General features: G+C 50.0%; 1 protein-coding gene across 2 annotated transcripts in view; it reads right to left on the reverse strand.

The window, feature by feature from the left end:
* The window catches only part of STRIP2 (striatin interacting protein 2), a 189,267-nt gene that overhangs the window by 108,244 nt on the left and 64,132 nt on the right, over positions 1-16,891 (reverse strand). For both annotated transcript variants that reach the window (XM_078677640.1, XM_078677638.1), the window contains exon 2: positions 2,324-2,393. Coding sequence is in view for 1 of the 2 variants with exons in the window: in XM_078677638.1 (XP_078533764.1) it covers positions 2,324-2,393 (70 nt within the window). In the remaining variant the exon portion in view is untranslated. The remainder of the gene's footprint in view (positions 1-2,323; positions 2,394-16,891) is intronic.

Consider the following 16,891-nt stretch of genomic DNA (forward strand, 5'->3'; position numbering starts at 1 on the left):
CGAATCCCACACACCCCACCACCACACACACACCACCCACACCACACCACACACACCCCTCAACCCCACCCACACACACACACCACCCCCTCACCCACCCACCACCCACACACACCCTCACCCTCACCCTCACCACCCTCACCCCACCACCCTCACCCCACCCTCACCCCTCCCCACCCTCAACCACCTCACCCTCACTCACCTCAACCCCTCACCCTCACTCACCCTCTCACCCTCACCCTCACTCACCCTCACCCCACCTCACCACTCACTCACCCCCACACCCTCCCTCTCACACCCTCACCCTCACTCACCCTCACTCACCCTCACCCTCACTCACCCTCACCTCACCCTCACCCACCCTCATCACCCTCACCCCTCACCCTCCTCACCCTCACACCCACACACCCACACCACACCACCCCACCACCACCACACCACCCACTCACCCCTCACCTCACCCTCACTCACCCACCCCCACACACCACACCACCCACACCCACCACCATCACTCACCCTCAACCCTCACCCTCACTCACCCACCCCTCACCCTCACACCCCTCACCCTCACTCACCCTCACCCCTCACCCCTCACCCTCACCCACACACCCTCACCCCCTCACCCTCACTCACCCTCACCCTCACCCTCCCTCAACCCCTCACCCTCACTCACCCTCACCCACACACCCTCACCTCTCACTCACCCACCCTCACCCTCACTCACCCTCAACCCCTCACCCTCACTCCCCTCACCCCTCACCCTCACTCACCCTCACCCTCACTCACCCTCACCCTCACCCTCACCCTCACTCACCCCCTCACTCACCCCTCACCCTCACTCACCCTCACTCACCCTCACCTCCCTCACCCTCACTCACCCTCACCCTCACCTCCCCTCACTCACCCTCACCTCACCCACTCACCCCTCAACCCCTCACCCTCACTCACCCCTCACCCTCCCACCCTCACCCTCACTCACCCTCAACCCCTCACCCTCAACCCCTCACTCTCACTCACTCTCACTCCCCCTCACTCCCCTCACCCTCACTCACCCTCAACCCCTCACCCTCACCCACCCTCACCCTCACTCACCCTCAACCCCTCACCCTCACCCTCACCCTCACTCACCCTCACCCTCACCCTCACTCACCCTCAACCCCTCACCCTCACTCACCCTCAACCCCTCACCCTCACTCACCCTCACCCTCACTCACCCTCAACCCCTCAACCTCACTCACCCTCACCCTCACTCACCCTCAACCCCTTACCCTCACTCACCCTCAACCCCTCACCCTCACTCACCCTCAACCCCTCACCCTCACCCTCAACCCCTCACCCTCACCCTCACTCACCCTCACAACACATATTGTGTTACAATAGGTGTCACATTTGCGAAAGATAAAACTATTGCATGGTAAATAACAAAGCTATTAATTTAGCTATTTTCAAAACAAGCACATAAATAAAAAATGTGTCCTTTACAATACCAATAGCTCAAACTTTCCTAATGCGAGACCTATTGCATTGCTGTGCTTCTCTCCCCTGCTGCACTCTCCTGCTCTCTAGAGATGTGGCCTAACGACCAGAGCTGCCATCTAAGTCACGTAAAATACAAAACATGTTGCATTCCAAATGCTATAGGTGTCACATTCGCGAAAGTTATAACTATTGGCATTGTAAATGACAAAGCCATCAATTTAGCAATTTTAAAAACCAACAAATAAATAAAATATGTCATTTACAAGACCAATAACTCCAACTTTTCTAATGCAAGACCTATTGCATTTCCAATGCTTGTTATCCTCTTCTTGTTCTCTCCCCTGGTGATGACCCCCGTGTGCACAGTGGTGCTGGCACTCATGCACATACGTCTGAAGAGTTTCACCGTCTTTCTGGGGCCACATTTCTTTCCATTTTTGGATTCTGGGCTCCCTGGCCAGCTCATCCTCGGCCCATCCCCCGTGAGTAGGTGTCCATCTGGAGTCTGACAGCACAGATACAAACCCCCATGTACTTCTGCCATTTGAACTAAGTGCCTGGATGAGTATTAACTCCGGATTGCATCGCAGAAGTGACGTCACATGGACTCCCAGCTAGTTCAGAAAACGACGTCATTTTCTTTTTTAATCTCTTGTTAATAAAAACTCGTGGCTACAGTATTCTGTTAAAGAATGAGTGAGGACAGGTTTCAACAACCAGCGAGGTAAAAATTAACGCTAGTCTGGCTTTGAAACTGCCTTTAACCCCATTGGTCCAACCCCAGGAGTTGGAAGTGGTGCAGATATGGTGCAAGCCTCCCCACAAGAGTTTTCTTAAAGTTTACCTGACAACTCTGCGGTGACACTGTCAACATCTCCATATTCAAACTCCACACTGGGGCAGTCCACGGATCCCTAAAATGTGGAAACATTTGAAAAACAATGTCAGACAATGGAGAGGATAGGAAGCTGCCTGTCCCACAGCAGGCTCATTCGCCACACAGCACAGGGGGAAGCGGTGGGCTGAGGGGCGGTGCAGTCACTGTGATGCATAGTGTGCACAGAGCCTGCCAGTGTAGATGCTGGTCTCTTAAGACAGGAGAGGAACAAAAGGGGTGGTTGCATTTAGAGCTCGATTAGAGAAATAGTCACAGCAGACAACAAAGTGTTTCCAGGTTCTTTCACACTTGAGGAAAAAAAGGAAGAAAGGAAGGAGTTCTCACTCAGACCCATGCTACAATCCCTACTGAAGGCCAAGTGTGGATAGAGAAAGATGGACACAAAGCGTGAGTGGTATACAGCTTTGACTGAGGTCACTTCCTCCTCATGGGCATGCAGTGCACTCTTTGAGTGGGCGCAAGAGTGATGAAGTGAATTAGATATTGGCCAAGGACTAGAGTGATGTGGTGCTGCTCAGCGGATGTTTCAATGCATAGTGTACTATTGTAGCCCTGGAACCTCCCGGTCCTACAAGATGAAACAAAGCCAGAGGGCAGGGGTCCCATCACAAGTGGCATAACCTATAGTATATACAGAGTCGGCTCCTAGTTTGGCATATGTGGTGCAGTGTCCCCCCCATCATCTTCTCAAACACAATCAAGTGTCTCCATCTGTTGTTTTGCCAGTGCAAGGGCCAGGTTCACCATATCTCCCACAGACATAAACCCTTAAAGCCAGTCAAATATTTTATATAAAACACATGAGATAGGTGAAGTCCACAGTCCCACTGGGGGATACGATAAATTATTCCTTCTCAGATCTTGAGCCCCATATATTCAAATAAGATAACACTTCCAGTGCAACATCACATGACTGCATCATCTCTTGCAGGCTTGGTAATCACTTGGCATCATGCTACTTTCAGTCCTCCATAATCTGAAGCCAGCAAAGGGTCACAAATGCAGCACTTGTTGAGGGAAACGTACACCATCCCTCAGCTGCAGTGGTTCCAACACAGGAGGAATAGGGTAGGATTAGCGGGATATAGTGGGGTTCTTCTCACACTGGGCTCTCTAGACAATCCTTGTCCCAGCCTCTGTTGCTTCCCATCTCTCAAGGCTCAAACACCACCTAACCATGGTAACAATATCATGGAAGAAAGAGTGTAGGGCTGGGAGTCCCATTGAGGGAACACCTCATCCCTTCAAGAGTTTGGGATACCATTGACTCCCAACTTGGAACATGAGAGACTTGAACATTGATCATTTAGCTATAGGAATTGAACAAAGGATGTGTTAGACATGCTTAATGTGTACCCGAGGATGTAGATGAAGGAGGATTCTTGATGCACATTCTAAACTCATAGTTTATGTGGAAGGAAGCAGGGGCACTAAGGTATAGGCTATTAGCAAGTTCAACCTTAACAGATTAAGAGGGTGAAGATACCTTGTTGTTCTTGTTGGTTCCAAGCTACAGAGCAATGAGGTCCATGGGCAATATGACTATAGGCTGGTGTTTCAATCAATTTCCAATGGTCATGATCTCAGTTTTTGTCAGTGTTGAGTTTTAGTTTGCTATTCATCATCCATGCAACTATGGCACTGATGCTGTTGTCAGTCTTGACATGCAGAAGTCTTCTGTATTGTCTACTTTTATGTAGACTATTGTGTCTCATAGTTGTAACATGTAAGGTTGAATGAATTAATCAGATCTGGTAAGATGGGTAATTAGATGTTGAAAAAACAAGGAGAGATGATGGCATGGACGTAGCTTGGTCAGAACAGCTGGGCGGGGTGTACGCTTCAGATTTCCCAACAATCACGTTGGCATATCTATTTTTAAAATATGTTATGAGAAGCACGACATGAGGAGGGCTTAAGAGGCAGTGGAAAGAGAGAGGAGTGCAGATTGTTAGGGGTACTTAAAACACATTTGTTATAAAACTAACAAGTTTTAAGGCAGAGACGAGAGAGAGAGTGTGTGTGTCAGTCAGTCAGACAGATTGGGCATACAAAAATCCAGCGTGAAATCAGACACGTCACCATACCCGACTGAAAGCACCTGTGCCCAACTATTTGCTACAAAAATATTAGAATACATTTTGGTTGAGTGGTGTAACATCCCAAATATCCCTATCCCCCTCCCCCAACGCTACACCCTTGGATGATGGGTCCTTGAAGGATGCCACAATGTAGAGTGTGGGGTGAGAATGTGAAAGGCAACAAGAACACTGGATATTTACTTGCTGGAGGTAGGAGATGGTTCATTGTAGAATGATTCCACACATGCACAAATGTTAAAGTCAGATTAATAAACTCTGGTGGGTGCTGGGTTTAAGGCTCTAATCAGTCCAGTAGCAGAAGTGCAGCAACACTATTATAGCCCACAGTAAATTTGAGGTACTCTCATAGGGTTATGAGGGCTGTCTCTGAGACTCTACTTGGTCTGAACTCAAACTGCTGATGTGACAGGTTACTTTCCACAATGATGTGGAAAAGTTGGGTAAAGAACGCTCTTTCAATATGTTTAACTAGGAAAGGAGGCATAGAAATTGGTATGTATTTTGCTGGGTTGAATGGGTCAAGGGAGAGAGGTTGCAAATACTGAAAATGAGCAGCTGCCAATCTCTGGCATTGGAACTGGGTGATCAACAGTAAATAAAGATCACAACAAATGCAGGTCTTGCTTAAGAGAGTTAGAATTTGCCAACTTAGTTTTGGTGGCCTTTGCAGAGGAGAGAGAGGATATGTCACCACATCTCATGACAAACAGGCTGAAAAATATATCAGGAAAGTTCTAGTATGTTTTGGTTTGAATTTATTATGCAGGCACATATCAATAAAGTCACTCTTGTTGTCTAGGAATACCAACTGGAGGATGGATAGTCGTTTGGATAGTTGTTGTTTGAAGCAATTCTTCAAAATGATAGAAGAGGCAGCTCTTATACTTGTTTTATACTATATGCCTTGCTTTCAGTGGAATGGATTGAGGAATTACAACGTTATGGTTTAAGAAAAGAGGCTTTGGTTCTCTGCTTCAGACATCAAGCGCCTCATACACTGCCAAGACATCGTTCCGACATGGATGTCCAGCACTTAACTGAAGTTTAACCCACCCAGGAAATAATTCCTGTTATTTTCCAAGACCAGCAAACAAGAAACAGGACTAATCTGGCTCAATATCATGAACCTTGATGGCTTTGTACCTCAACTTTCCTGCATGCCAACTCCATTGGATTCACCCTATGCACCAACCTCGCCCTTAAGGATCACATTGAAGAAATAAAATACAGCATGGTACCAGCTCTCTCCTAAAGAAAGGGAAACTGTTTCTTTCAGAAAGCAACTTCAGGACTGCTGTTCACGACCTTTTATTGTCCCATCAGGATGGTGGGACTGCTCTGCTCCATTGCCTTCGGACTCCACACTGGTAGCTAGTAAGGGCACCTACATGGCTTAGTGCATCTCATTCATGGCCTGAAGAAATATTATCAGATCACCCCCCAACCTGATGGAATTCCATTACACATTAGCTCCCCTTGCTGGCCCACACCATCTTCAGAACCAGCTGCATCATTTACAAAGGCATTTTACGACCAACATCCCTGCTTATTCTGTAGACAAGCTCATCATCTCTGGTGCTTCTCTGCCCATTCACAGCCAGGACACCATCAGACTGTAGACTAATATGTGTAAAAAAGAAAAAACACAAGTCAGCAGCCTTTTCCATTTATGCACTCAGGATTCAGAACAACGTCCACATAACTGACCGCCCTAACGCTGCTCCAGTTTAGGAAAGAGTGTAGACTCACATCTTTATAGAATACTATTTCACAATACATTACCCAGCTATCTCTCCTATCAGTCGTTGACTTTATGCTTGCCTTTGACCCCATACAGGTCTCCCTTGTCTTTTGGGTAGGGTTGTGCCTTAGCATTACCATACACAAACAAAGTCTTCTTCAATTTAGTAATTTTCAAGAAGAAAACATGGGATGGTCTGAGGGATCTGCACAGCACAAAGCAAGTCCAAGTTGGTTACAGAGTAACTCTGGGGCCTCTTTATGTTATACCTAGTGAGTCTCACAGGGACTTTGGGAATCAACTCTCTTGAAGTCCAGGAGCATCTAAGTTGATGACGTACCTTACACACAGAGCTGGCAAGTTTTCTGTGTAATTAAAGCACCTGAGTGGCTAGATAGGGAGAAACTAATAAATCCCACTGTGAGAGTTAAAAGTTTGGCAGCAGAAGTGCCACGACTGCAGTGACTCTCTGGAGACTGTAGGAAATCGATTTCCCTAAGCATGGATAGAAAGAACCCGGCTTCAGTGGCCTGTATTATCTGAGACCTCCTGATACATGCAGTGTGAAGAAGAGAACGTCGACTGACATGGGCCATAGAGAACAATAACTTGCGGGCTCATATTTGGGGCTTTCTAGTACCATAATAGAACAAACAATCAGTTTAAGGGAAGGTACCCGGATGCTCACTACTGTTTAAAAAAAACCTATGAAAAGCTAGCGCTGATCAGAGTCCAAGGCAGAAAACTGGTGTGTCACAAGAAACTCACAGCAACTGCCCACCTGGCCCTGCAGATGTCATAACTCCGAGTGGAGGAAGAGACAGCAGAAATAGTGGTGTATGCTTAGGGGTACAATAAGATCCATGGCTCTTCACAACATGGCAGGAAACCCCACAATTCTGCAGACAATTCCACTAGGCGGAGAAATATTGACACCCTCCAAGACACTAGGGCAAATCGCATCAGACTGGAAACACGCCTGATGGCGTGGACGCATTTAGTACATGCAGAGACCATAAAATTCTGGATACGGATAGACAATGTGGAAATCCCTAAAAACTTTCATTATGTAAAAAGGAGATAATACAAAGTGAGCTAACTTGGGCCTGTGTAGCCTGAGGAAGGATCCTAACCTATTGTAGGGAATTAAACATAGAAATAGCAGAAGATATCAATTCAATAAGAGTGAATAAGGGGGAGTTGAGAAGAATAACAAATCAGGACTTCAGTGAGGAGGATCTTATTTTTTTTTTAAACAAATTTTTATTGATTTTCGTTCAAACATCTTACAGCCATACATCAAAAACGGGGCATCAGCTCCATGGTCCTTGCCAGGATAAACTCTACATTAGCCCGCATTCTCTATACCCTAATGATTCTCCCTCCCCCTCCCCCTCTACCCCCACTCCCCCTTGTCAGTGTACCCCCTACTGTCTTTCCCACAAAGTGGCATAAACCTTTGTGCAAGAGCGCTCAACTCCCTCCAGGGCATTCCCAGTCACAGCCTGCAGTTGATTGATGATCCAGAAATTGTGCAGAATATAGCATGGCACCTAAGCCGTCTTTCGTTCTCTTTTCAACAAGGGCATTCAAAACCTCACATGCAGCAGAATGCGTGGGCCTAGCTGGCTGCACCCCCCATGTGTGTCCTCACAGTCCCCGCCCCAGTCTCCACTATCTGACTCGCTGGCGCATCCATCTCGTCTCCCCCACTAGCTTCCATTATGGATTGAAGGTCCGCCACCAGCGCACCCCACGCCCTGGCCGCATCTAGCGCTTTGTCATTAGAAGTGCGTCTGGCTAGCTGTAACCTAAGAGTCCCTTCACTATTCGCCCATTGCTGGAAACATCCCCGCCATCTCAGGAAGCTGGGGCCCCCCCTGGACTTCCAGTGCAGTGTGAGCTCTCTCTTGGCCATAATCAACCCCAGGTCAAAGAATTTACTTGTAATTTTTGTGGCTGACGTGTGTGGGAACCAAAGTAAGAGGCAAGCCCCCATGTTTGTGTCAACTTGTCGTCCCGTAACCTCATTTAAGCAAGATACAAAATCAGTCCAGTATGTACCGAGCCCTGCGCACGACCAAAACATAGGACCAAAGTCAGCACCCTCCGTGCTACAGCGAGGACACACTGAGTGTGCTCCTCCAAAGACACGCTGGATTTTAACTGGCGTCCAATAAGCCCTGTGCAGGGTGAAGTATTGGACTAGTTGAAACCGAACGTTGCGTGTGCCCTTCCAGGCCCGTCGTACTAGCTGCGGCCAGGTCGTCTCCGGTATCTGCTGGCCGAGGTCTCCCTCCCAGCGCTCCCTCAACCTATCCAGTGGCGGTGGTCCATCCAACAGCAATCTCCTGTACAAGCAGGTGATAGCCTTGTAGGTGCCAGCAGCCATCGTGACGTATTGGAAGCCCAATGACGTGGGGGGTTCTACCAGACCCAACTTCCAGCGTTTCTGGATTCGGACACCAAAGCCGCATGCAGCAAAAAGTCACCCCTCGGCAGATCAAAGGTATCTCGTAGGTCGTGAAACGGCAGCAAGGTGCCATCCCTATACAAGTCCCCTATCATGTGGATCTCGCGGTCTTCCCAAGCGGCCAGCGTTGTCCAATCCCCGCCATGTGGGAGGGCAGTGCACATGCCCAGAGGGATCTCTGGGGCATATGGGGTGGGAAAACCCGCCCGTTTCTGGCTACGTAGCCAGCATTGGCGAAGGGTACGCTCCTCGAGAGTGAGCAGATCCGGCCGGAGCCTCTGCTGGAGCACTATGAAGGACAAGACATGTCGCTGGATAATTCTGCCCTGCGGGCAGTCTGGGCCCCGAAACTCTCGCGCCACCTCCTGCGTGAGCCATTTCAGCTGTGCCACCAGATAGTACCATTCAAAATCCGGTACCGCCATACCTCCTTCTTCCCGCGATCTGAGCAGGGTGTTCAAAGCTACACGTCTCCTGCCGGAGCCCCAGATGAACCCTATCACCATCGACCACAGCATCCGGAAGAAGGAAAGCGGAATCCACACCGGTAGCGCGCGAAAAAAATAAAGCAGTCGCGGGAGGACCACCATCTTCAACAGCGCTATTCGTCCGGCCACTGACAGTGGAAGGGTACGCCAAAACCCCATACTGCCTCTAATGCCCCTCAGTGCTCTGCCCACATTCCCCTCATACAGGAGCGAGTGGGTATGGTAAATATAGACCCCAAGGTACGGTAAGCACTCCGATTCCCAACGCAGCCCCTCCAGCTCCGCGGGCTGAGCGCAACTAGGCGTCAATGGGAATAGACAGGTCTTGGACCAGTTAACACGCAACCCTGACAATTCGCCAAACTCCCGGAGAAATGCCAGTGCCCCTTGCACCGAAGCCTCCATATCGGCCAAGTATAGCAAGAGGTCGCCAGCATACAGGGAAATATAGTGCGGATCACCGCACAGTAGCACCCCCTCCTAATACCGTCCCTGCCGGGCTCATGCTGCCAGAGGCTCAATCGCCAAAGCAAAGAGGAGCGGGGACAAGGAGCAACCCTGTCGGGTGCCTCTTTTCACCGAGCATGCCGCAGATATTGAACGGCCCGTGCGGACCCTGGCAGTAGCGGAGTCATACAGCAGCTGCGTCCAGCGAACGAAACCATCCCCTAACCCGAACCGACAAAGCACGCAAAACAGATACGACCACTCCACGCTGTTGAATGCTTTCTCGATATCCACCGACAACACAGCCGCGCCTGAGGGACCCTCCCCCTCAACTTCCATGACCCGAATCAGTCGCCGTATGCATGTCGAGATGTTCCGCGTGGGAATGAAGCCCGACTGGTCTGGGTGCACCAGAGTACACATATGCACAGACAGACGTGCGGCCAAGATCCTACTCAGCACCTTATAGTCCACAGTGAGCATCGAGAGCGGACGGTAAGCCGTCCTTGCAGTAGGTCATCCGCCTTTCTTCAGTAACGGCACTATGATCGCCTCTATGGCCGACGGTGGCAGCCTGCCCAGTTCCCAGGCCTCTCCATACACCTGGTGTAATTGAGGTGCTAGGAGGTCAATGTATGAGGCGTAGAACTCTACCGGCAGTCCGTCACCCCCTGGCGTCTTCTTTCTGGCCATGTGCTTAACCGCTGCCCTAATCTCCCCCAAGGATATAGCAGCACCCAGCGCATCCCCCTGTTCTGAGTCTAACTGCGGTAACTGCGCCTCATCCAAGAAGGCGTCCAACCCAGCCGGGAGTACCGTCAACCTGCTCCGGTAGAGCTCCGCGTAATACGCCAGAAACTGATCGTTAATCTCTTTTTCTGCGAGTGAACTAGGTCCCCTGCTGGTGTAGCCAGCGATAGTATCGGTGTACCCCTAGTATGGGGGTTGAACAGCTATGCTAATAACGTGCCTACCCGGTCTCTCTCAGCGTGCGCCCGGACCATGTACTCTCTATAATCAAGGCAGCGAAGCCTCTCAACCTGAGTGGCCACCCGCTCCCGTGCCGCTAGCACTTCCTCCCTACTGCCCCCCTCCATATGACTAGCCTTCTCCGCCCGCCGCAGTGAGGTCTCCTCCCGGTCTATATCACCCAGCAATGTCCGCCGTGCCCCCGCTGCGGACGAGAGGCACACACCACGCACCACCACTTTGTAGGCGTCCCATTCATGCGCCCTGGTGGTCGCGGACCCCGCGTTCTCCTGAAAGTAACGCTCTATGCTCTCCCGCACCGCCGCGGTAAACACTGTGTCCTCCTGAGCCAGCGGGTTCAGTCTCCATGTGGGGACCGGCTGCCGCTGTCTGGACCAAAGGATCGTGAGCAAGCAGGGGTTATGATCCGAGATAGTCCTCACCAGGTATTCGCTGCTACGTGTGAGTTCCTGGGCCCCGGGTGTACAAAGAACAGTGTCAAGGCGTACGTGAAGGTCATGGGGTGCAGAGTAAAACGAATAATCCCTGTCAGTAGGGTGATGTGTCCGCCAGGCATCTAAGAGGTCCCATTTTTCCTGCCAATTCTTCCGTGCCCCGGCCACCCTGCGCACCGCCGATTGCGCCAGCGGAGGATGGGAACGGTCCATCTCCACGTCTACCACCGAATTAAAGTCCCCCCCATAAACACTGTGCCCACCAGCAGGGACGCCAGCCTCCCCGACAGCGCCGAGAAAAACGCGGCCTGGTCAGAATTTGGGACATAGACGCTGCAAAGCGTAACGTCCCGGCCATCGAGACGCCCCAGCACAGCCACAAACCTCCCCTCTGAGTCCACCACCGTCGTCATGGGTTGAAAGGGGACACCTGCGCGCACCCAGACCAGCGCCCGCCTAGCATGAGCTGAATAGATGGTATAGAAGAGTTGCCCCCTCCAACGCCGCTGCAGCGCCTGCCCTTCTGCTTGATTTAAGTGTGTTTCCTGTAAAAAGGCCACCTGGACCCCCCTGCGGACCAAATATGCGTGCACCTTATACCGCTTCCTCATGGAGTTGAGCCCCCGCACATTCCAGGTAATACATTTCAATTTGAGTCTAGCTGCCATCAATAGGCCTATAACAGAGTCCAAACCCAGACAACCCTAACGGCACACTGACACTCCCCTGTAACATGTAACAGTCCCACCCAACTCCCAACCCACCCTCCCCCAGAACAGGCTCCAAACAGTCGTTACCTATCCAAACCCAACCCCCGTCAACGAGGGTGACTCTGGGAACTACCAGAGACTCACAAACTATGTGAGATAGAGGGGGTGACCCTACACCAGCCAGGCCGGACAGCATGAGACCCACCACGCCGTGATAGGCCGATCCCGCCTATGATAGCCTCCTCCCCCCAGCTGCGCCTCAACCCATTCGAATTTTCCATCCGCCAGGGCCCTCTCGCTCCCCCAGCAATTCCCCTTCAGTACAGAAGAAAGCGTTCCTTCCAGCGCCCCAAGAAGCGGTCCCTCAGTGACCCCCAAAGTGTCAACAACACAGATCGGCATGCCCCCTTACTGTACTCCGTTCAGCAACCTGAGTATCATTCGTCCATCGGCCGTCTGTGGGGTAACCTGAGGCAGCTCCCCAGGATCCTTCTCCGATCCCCCATCAGAGCCTCCAAAGTCCGCCTCATCAGAGCCCAGCCGGGAACCCGAGTCCACCAATGGGGTCTCCGTCGCCACTCCAGAGATGACCGACACCGCCTGCAGGGCGGCCTGCCTCTCCAGCTCCGTCTGCGATGCCGATGGGGATCTCCTGTTCTGCACACGTCTCCGGTTGCGCCTACTCCTGCGCGGTTTTGGTCTGTCCTCCGTTGCTTCTGCCCAGTTGCCAGCGCCATCTTTGCCCGCTCGGTACCGTTCCAACCATTGCCAAGCGTCATCCGGTGTGTCACAAAACGTCGCTACTCCATCCACCAGCACTTTCAGGCGCGCCGGGAACAGTAAGGAGTACTGCACTCCTTCATCACGGAGGGCCCTCTTGACCGTCAAGAAGGAGAAACGACTACGCTGGACCTCCTGGGAGTAGTCGGGGAAGAGAGACACCGATGCATTGTCCACCTTATACGGGCCAGTCGACCTAGCTTGTCGCAGAATGATGTCCCGGTCTCTACAATGCAGCAGGCGCGCAACCACCGGCCAGGGAGGGCGGCCCGGTGCTGGAGGCCAGGCTGGAACCCTGTGGGCCCTCTCTAGTGTGTAGAAATGCGTCAGGCCCTCAGGGACCACCACATCCCACAGCCAGTTTTCCAGATAGGAGACCATGTCGCTCCCCTCAATATTTTCGGGCAAGCCCACCACTCGAATGTTATTGCGCCTATTGCGCCCTTCTGCATCTGCCGCCCTCCTTTCCAGCTGCTGCACTCTGCGCAATAAGTCCTCCATCGTGGCATCCGCTGCTTTCTAGGCCGGCTCCAGCGATTCCAGCACGAGCCCCGCAGACTTGACCAAGTCAGCGAGCTTGTCGTGGTCCGCCTTTAGGAGGCCTAGGCCTGTTGATACCTGTGCAATGTCCTGCCGCAGCGCCTCTCTAGTGTCCCCTATGGCCTTAAGGATCTGGTCCATTTGCTGCTGTTGTAGCCCTGCATTCTGGCCGTCCGTCGAGCACTGTCCTTGCACCTCCGATTAGTCCTCAGTTTGATCTGCCGGTGCCGCCCCCGCTCCCTTCCGCGGCTTCCCCATGGCGCAGCCCCGGGTCTCGTCGATCGTGCCAAGCGCCAAGAGTCAACCTCGCTGTGCTCCGGACTGCAATGGAGACCACGCTCCCCGTAGTTCCGTCCAGACAACTGACCAGGACCGTGGCCCGGGGGGCCGCCCGTACAAGAAAGTCCGGCCACCAGCCCACGCTCCGAGTGACGCCAGAGGCCCAGCGCACCTGCAGTTCCAATGGGGGCACCACTCGCCACCGGTGAGGAGGATCTTATATAGAAAGAAAAATAAGATAAGAAAAATTCTGTCTCCCACTTGATAAACTAATGGTTCGGAGATGAGATCTTTCCCTATCTGGAGAGACTCCACAGTATCAAGATGCGTCAAGGTCGCCTACGATTCCGATGTGGGTTAAATTATGCTTTTATGACAGAAAGATGTGGTATTCTGCTATATGACAGAAACATTTATAAATTCGCCCTGAATACGAAAAGGAGATTTAATCCACATTCTAGTAGATTGTCTGTGTTTTTTAGCCCAACGGAAGCCCTTTTTAAAACCTATATTTTTCAAATATGATATTTAGAACAAGGGGCAAACAATTAGTTTATTGGCTGAAATTAGATTTTTTTTATGTGACGTGTGCCTTGCGGTGATTTTTATTGTAAGTTGCTACCTTTTTTACAGTCAAACTGGGAAAATCCTAGTGAACTGTGTGAAGTTCTTGTCCAACTTTTTATAATGTTTTTAGAGAATGTAGGTTTTACTGGTTGGATGAATGGTATTTTAATGCATTTAATTTATACCATGATTTATATTGAATGTCTTGTGTCAGATTTTATCAGTTGTATGGTGTTTTTAAGATTCCTTGTTTAAAAGACTACGGTCTAAATAAACATATGTTTTGACTGAAAAGATCGCACCAAGCCAGAAAGAAGATGAGTGAATATTGGAGAAGCATCTCCCATGAAGTTTGCCACAGTCAGCGAAGCACGTCCAGAGGTAGAACAGGTGTAGCCTGGTTTCCTTATTCATGCTGTCATAGAGGGAATGGAGAGAAAAGGAGGATTAACTCAGTGGGTGGATCACTGACACGAGGGACATGCTGGAGCTAAAGAAATGTAGCAAGTGGTGAGCAGGGCAAATCTCATTTCTGGCACAGACTGAGTATGCTTCAGTTGGAGAGAGGGGAAATCCTCCTGGATTGTACAAGATTTATTGGGAAGATTGACATAAAAGAGGGGCAATCAAGAAGCTGTCAGTTCCCTATTGCAAATATCAGTTAAAGCTACAGGCACACAGGATCCCTCCAGCCGGGTAAGTCAAGGTGAAATTACAGTGAGGGGCTGTCTTCTTACTTTACTGACCCCAGAATGGGAGCAAGTGTGAAGAGGTACTTGTGCACCAGGCAATATAAATCTATCATCTGATATGTCAAGAGGCAAGATAAAGCCCACTCTGATACCATTGACAATGGTGGTGGTGCCTGTTAAGGAGGCGGAGTTTGACATTACTGACCCTCTGAGCTCTCCAGCACACTACAGACTCTACCTCAATGAATATGTATATACGTGTAACAGTAGAGAATGCTAAAAGGAAACTTGAAGCAGTACCTCTCAGGAGAAGGACTGACCCGCTCGAGGAGTGAGACATGAATTATGATCTTCTCCTATCTTGGATTCCTGAGGCAAGTGATTTCAGAAAGGGGAGGAATTTAGGTTCTTTAAGTGCCTCCTTTGCCACTTGGTAAGATGTTCCATCTTCTTAGCCAAGAAGGTTCAGGAAACAATTCTAAAATTACCCACAATGGATTTAGTGGTATATGTCCTGCGGGCTAAATAAGAAAGATGCCCTCCTTCTTCTGGAAACAAAAAGTAACATTGCAGGCCAGCCGATAGTTGACCAAACAGTATTCTGATTAGAAGGCAACCATTGTATATTAGGAGGAGATCCAAGTGGTACGGTTAGCTGGGCCAACAAAGGCTTGGGCTTTATAAGACAAGGGGCTTACATTATCCAGAAAAGATTAAGTTGGTCAGTTGCTTTGCCCACAGAGGAGTCAAACCCCACAGAGTGCTCCTGACATTGACCTCCTGTCAGCAGGAATAATGCTGAGCTGGGTATGAGCAGCTTCCCTTCCTCTTTTCACTGATATCAAACTAACAAGTTGGGTTCACGTGCTATTGACATTGGTAACAGCATGCCTATCAAATGCATGACATCGCAGACATCCTATAATGACTGCACTAGCATAAGAGCAGTGGATGGCTAGACTGAGGCACACTTAAACCCTTCATCAATCCTTGGTCAAGCTCAGTTCTTCTTCTGCAGAGGGTAGAGTTGAAGGACTGGAGATTCTGTGTGCCCTATTGAAGACCACACTCTTCACAAAGACTCTCCTTAGTATAATAGCTGACTAGCTCAATGACAAATTAGGATCTTCTCTATTCTAGAACATTTTTGGTTTGACCAGTGGTTATAGGTTAACTGCTCTGACAATATGTGCCACAAAAAGGCAAGCATATCAACATCTGATGGTGAACTTCCATTGAGGGCCATGTCTTATGGTTTGAAAAAAGCAGCTATCAAAGGCAGGTGAATAGAATGCTGGTGTAGATGGTGTTTGCTCTTCATCCACCTTCACAGCATAACCATAATCTGCTCTAGTTCACATAACTGTATCACACACCTAGAGGAGGCTTTACACAGAGGCAAACCCAACATAAAGACTAGGTGGTGTAAGGTGTGCTAAAGCTCAGTTATGTATCTGGTATCCCAAAATTGGAGGAAAGCTACCATATCTCCAGATAAAGTTCCAGGAGGCATGGATGGCAGTCACCCAAGCTAGTGATCCATGTTAATTTGGAATCATAGAGTATGAAAGTAGTATTGAGGATGATTCTGGTTCCAAAGTCAATTTCCTTACAGAACGGAATTCCAAGTACCCTAAAAAGTTGAACATGATTGAATATTGTCAGAGGGCCTTCTGGTGGGTGTAAGAGGGCCTCTGTTAAGTTCCTCAGTTGAAAGAATTTCGAGTCTGGAAAGGAATTCATGCTCAACACAGATGGTCCAATCCTGGAGTAAGAGCTGCCCTGGTCCAAGTAGACCAGAAGGCCCATCAGCATCCAAGGCTTTTAGTAATCAGCAGCTAGCCCTCCACTCCCCCCCCCCCGCCCAAAAAACAAAAAACAGGAAGCTAACTGATTGAGAAGGATATTTTGTCATTGTTCAGGCCTCAGAAAGGTTTAGGCAGCAGTGGCCCGTGCAGGTAAGAGCGGTGGGCTGGGGTTGGGGGGGGTGGGCTGATTTGACAGACGACCATGTCGGGAAATTAAATAAATAATTAAATTCCCCTCGTTGTCGTCTGCTGAAATCCTCCCCATCCGCCCCTCTGCTCTTACCAGCACAGGCCGCTGCTGGATTTAGGCCTTACCTATTGAGATTAAAGTATGAATGCAACTATCCAGAATCACATAATTGTGAAGAAGGGAGAAAAATAGCAGGTGTTGCTGTAGTCTAGTTAACTCCGGGGTATAAACTTGAGCCTACAATGCTAGTTAGAGACATGCCAAATGAATGAT

The sequence above is a fragment of the Lissotriton helveticus genome, chromosome 1_1 (genome assembly GCF_964261635.1).
Source record: "Lissotriton helveticus chromosome 1_1, aLisHel1.1, whole genome shotgun sequence".
Lineage (NCBI taxonomy): Eukaryota > Metazoa > Chordata > Amphibia > Caudata > Salamandridae > Lissotriton > Lissotriton helveticus.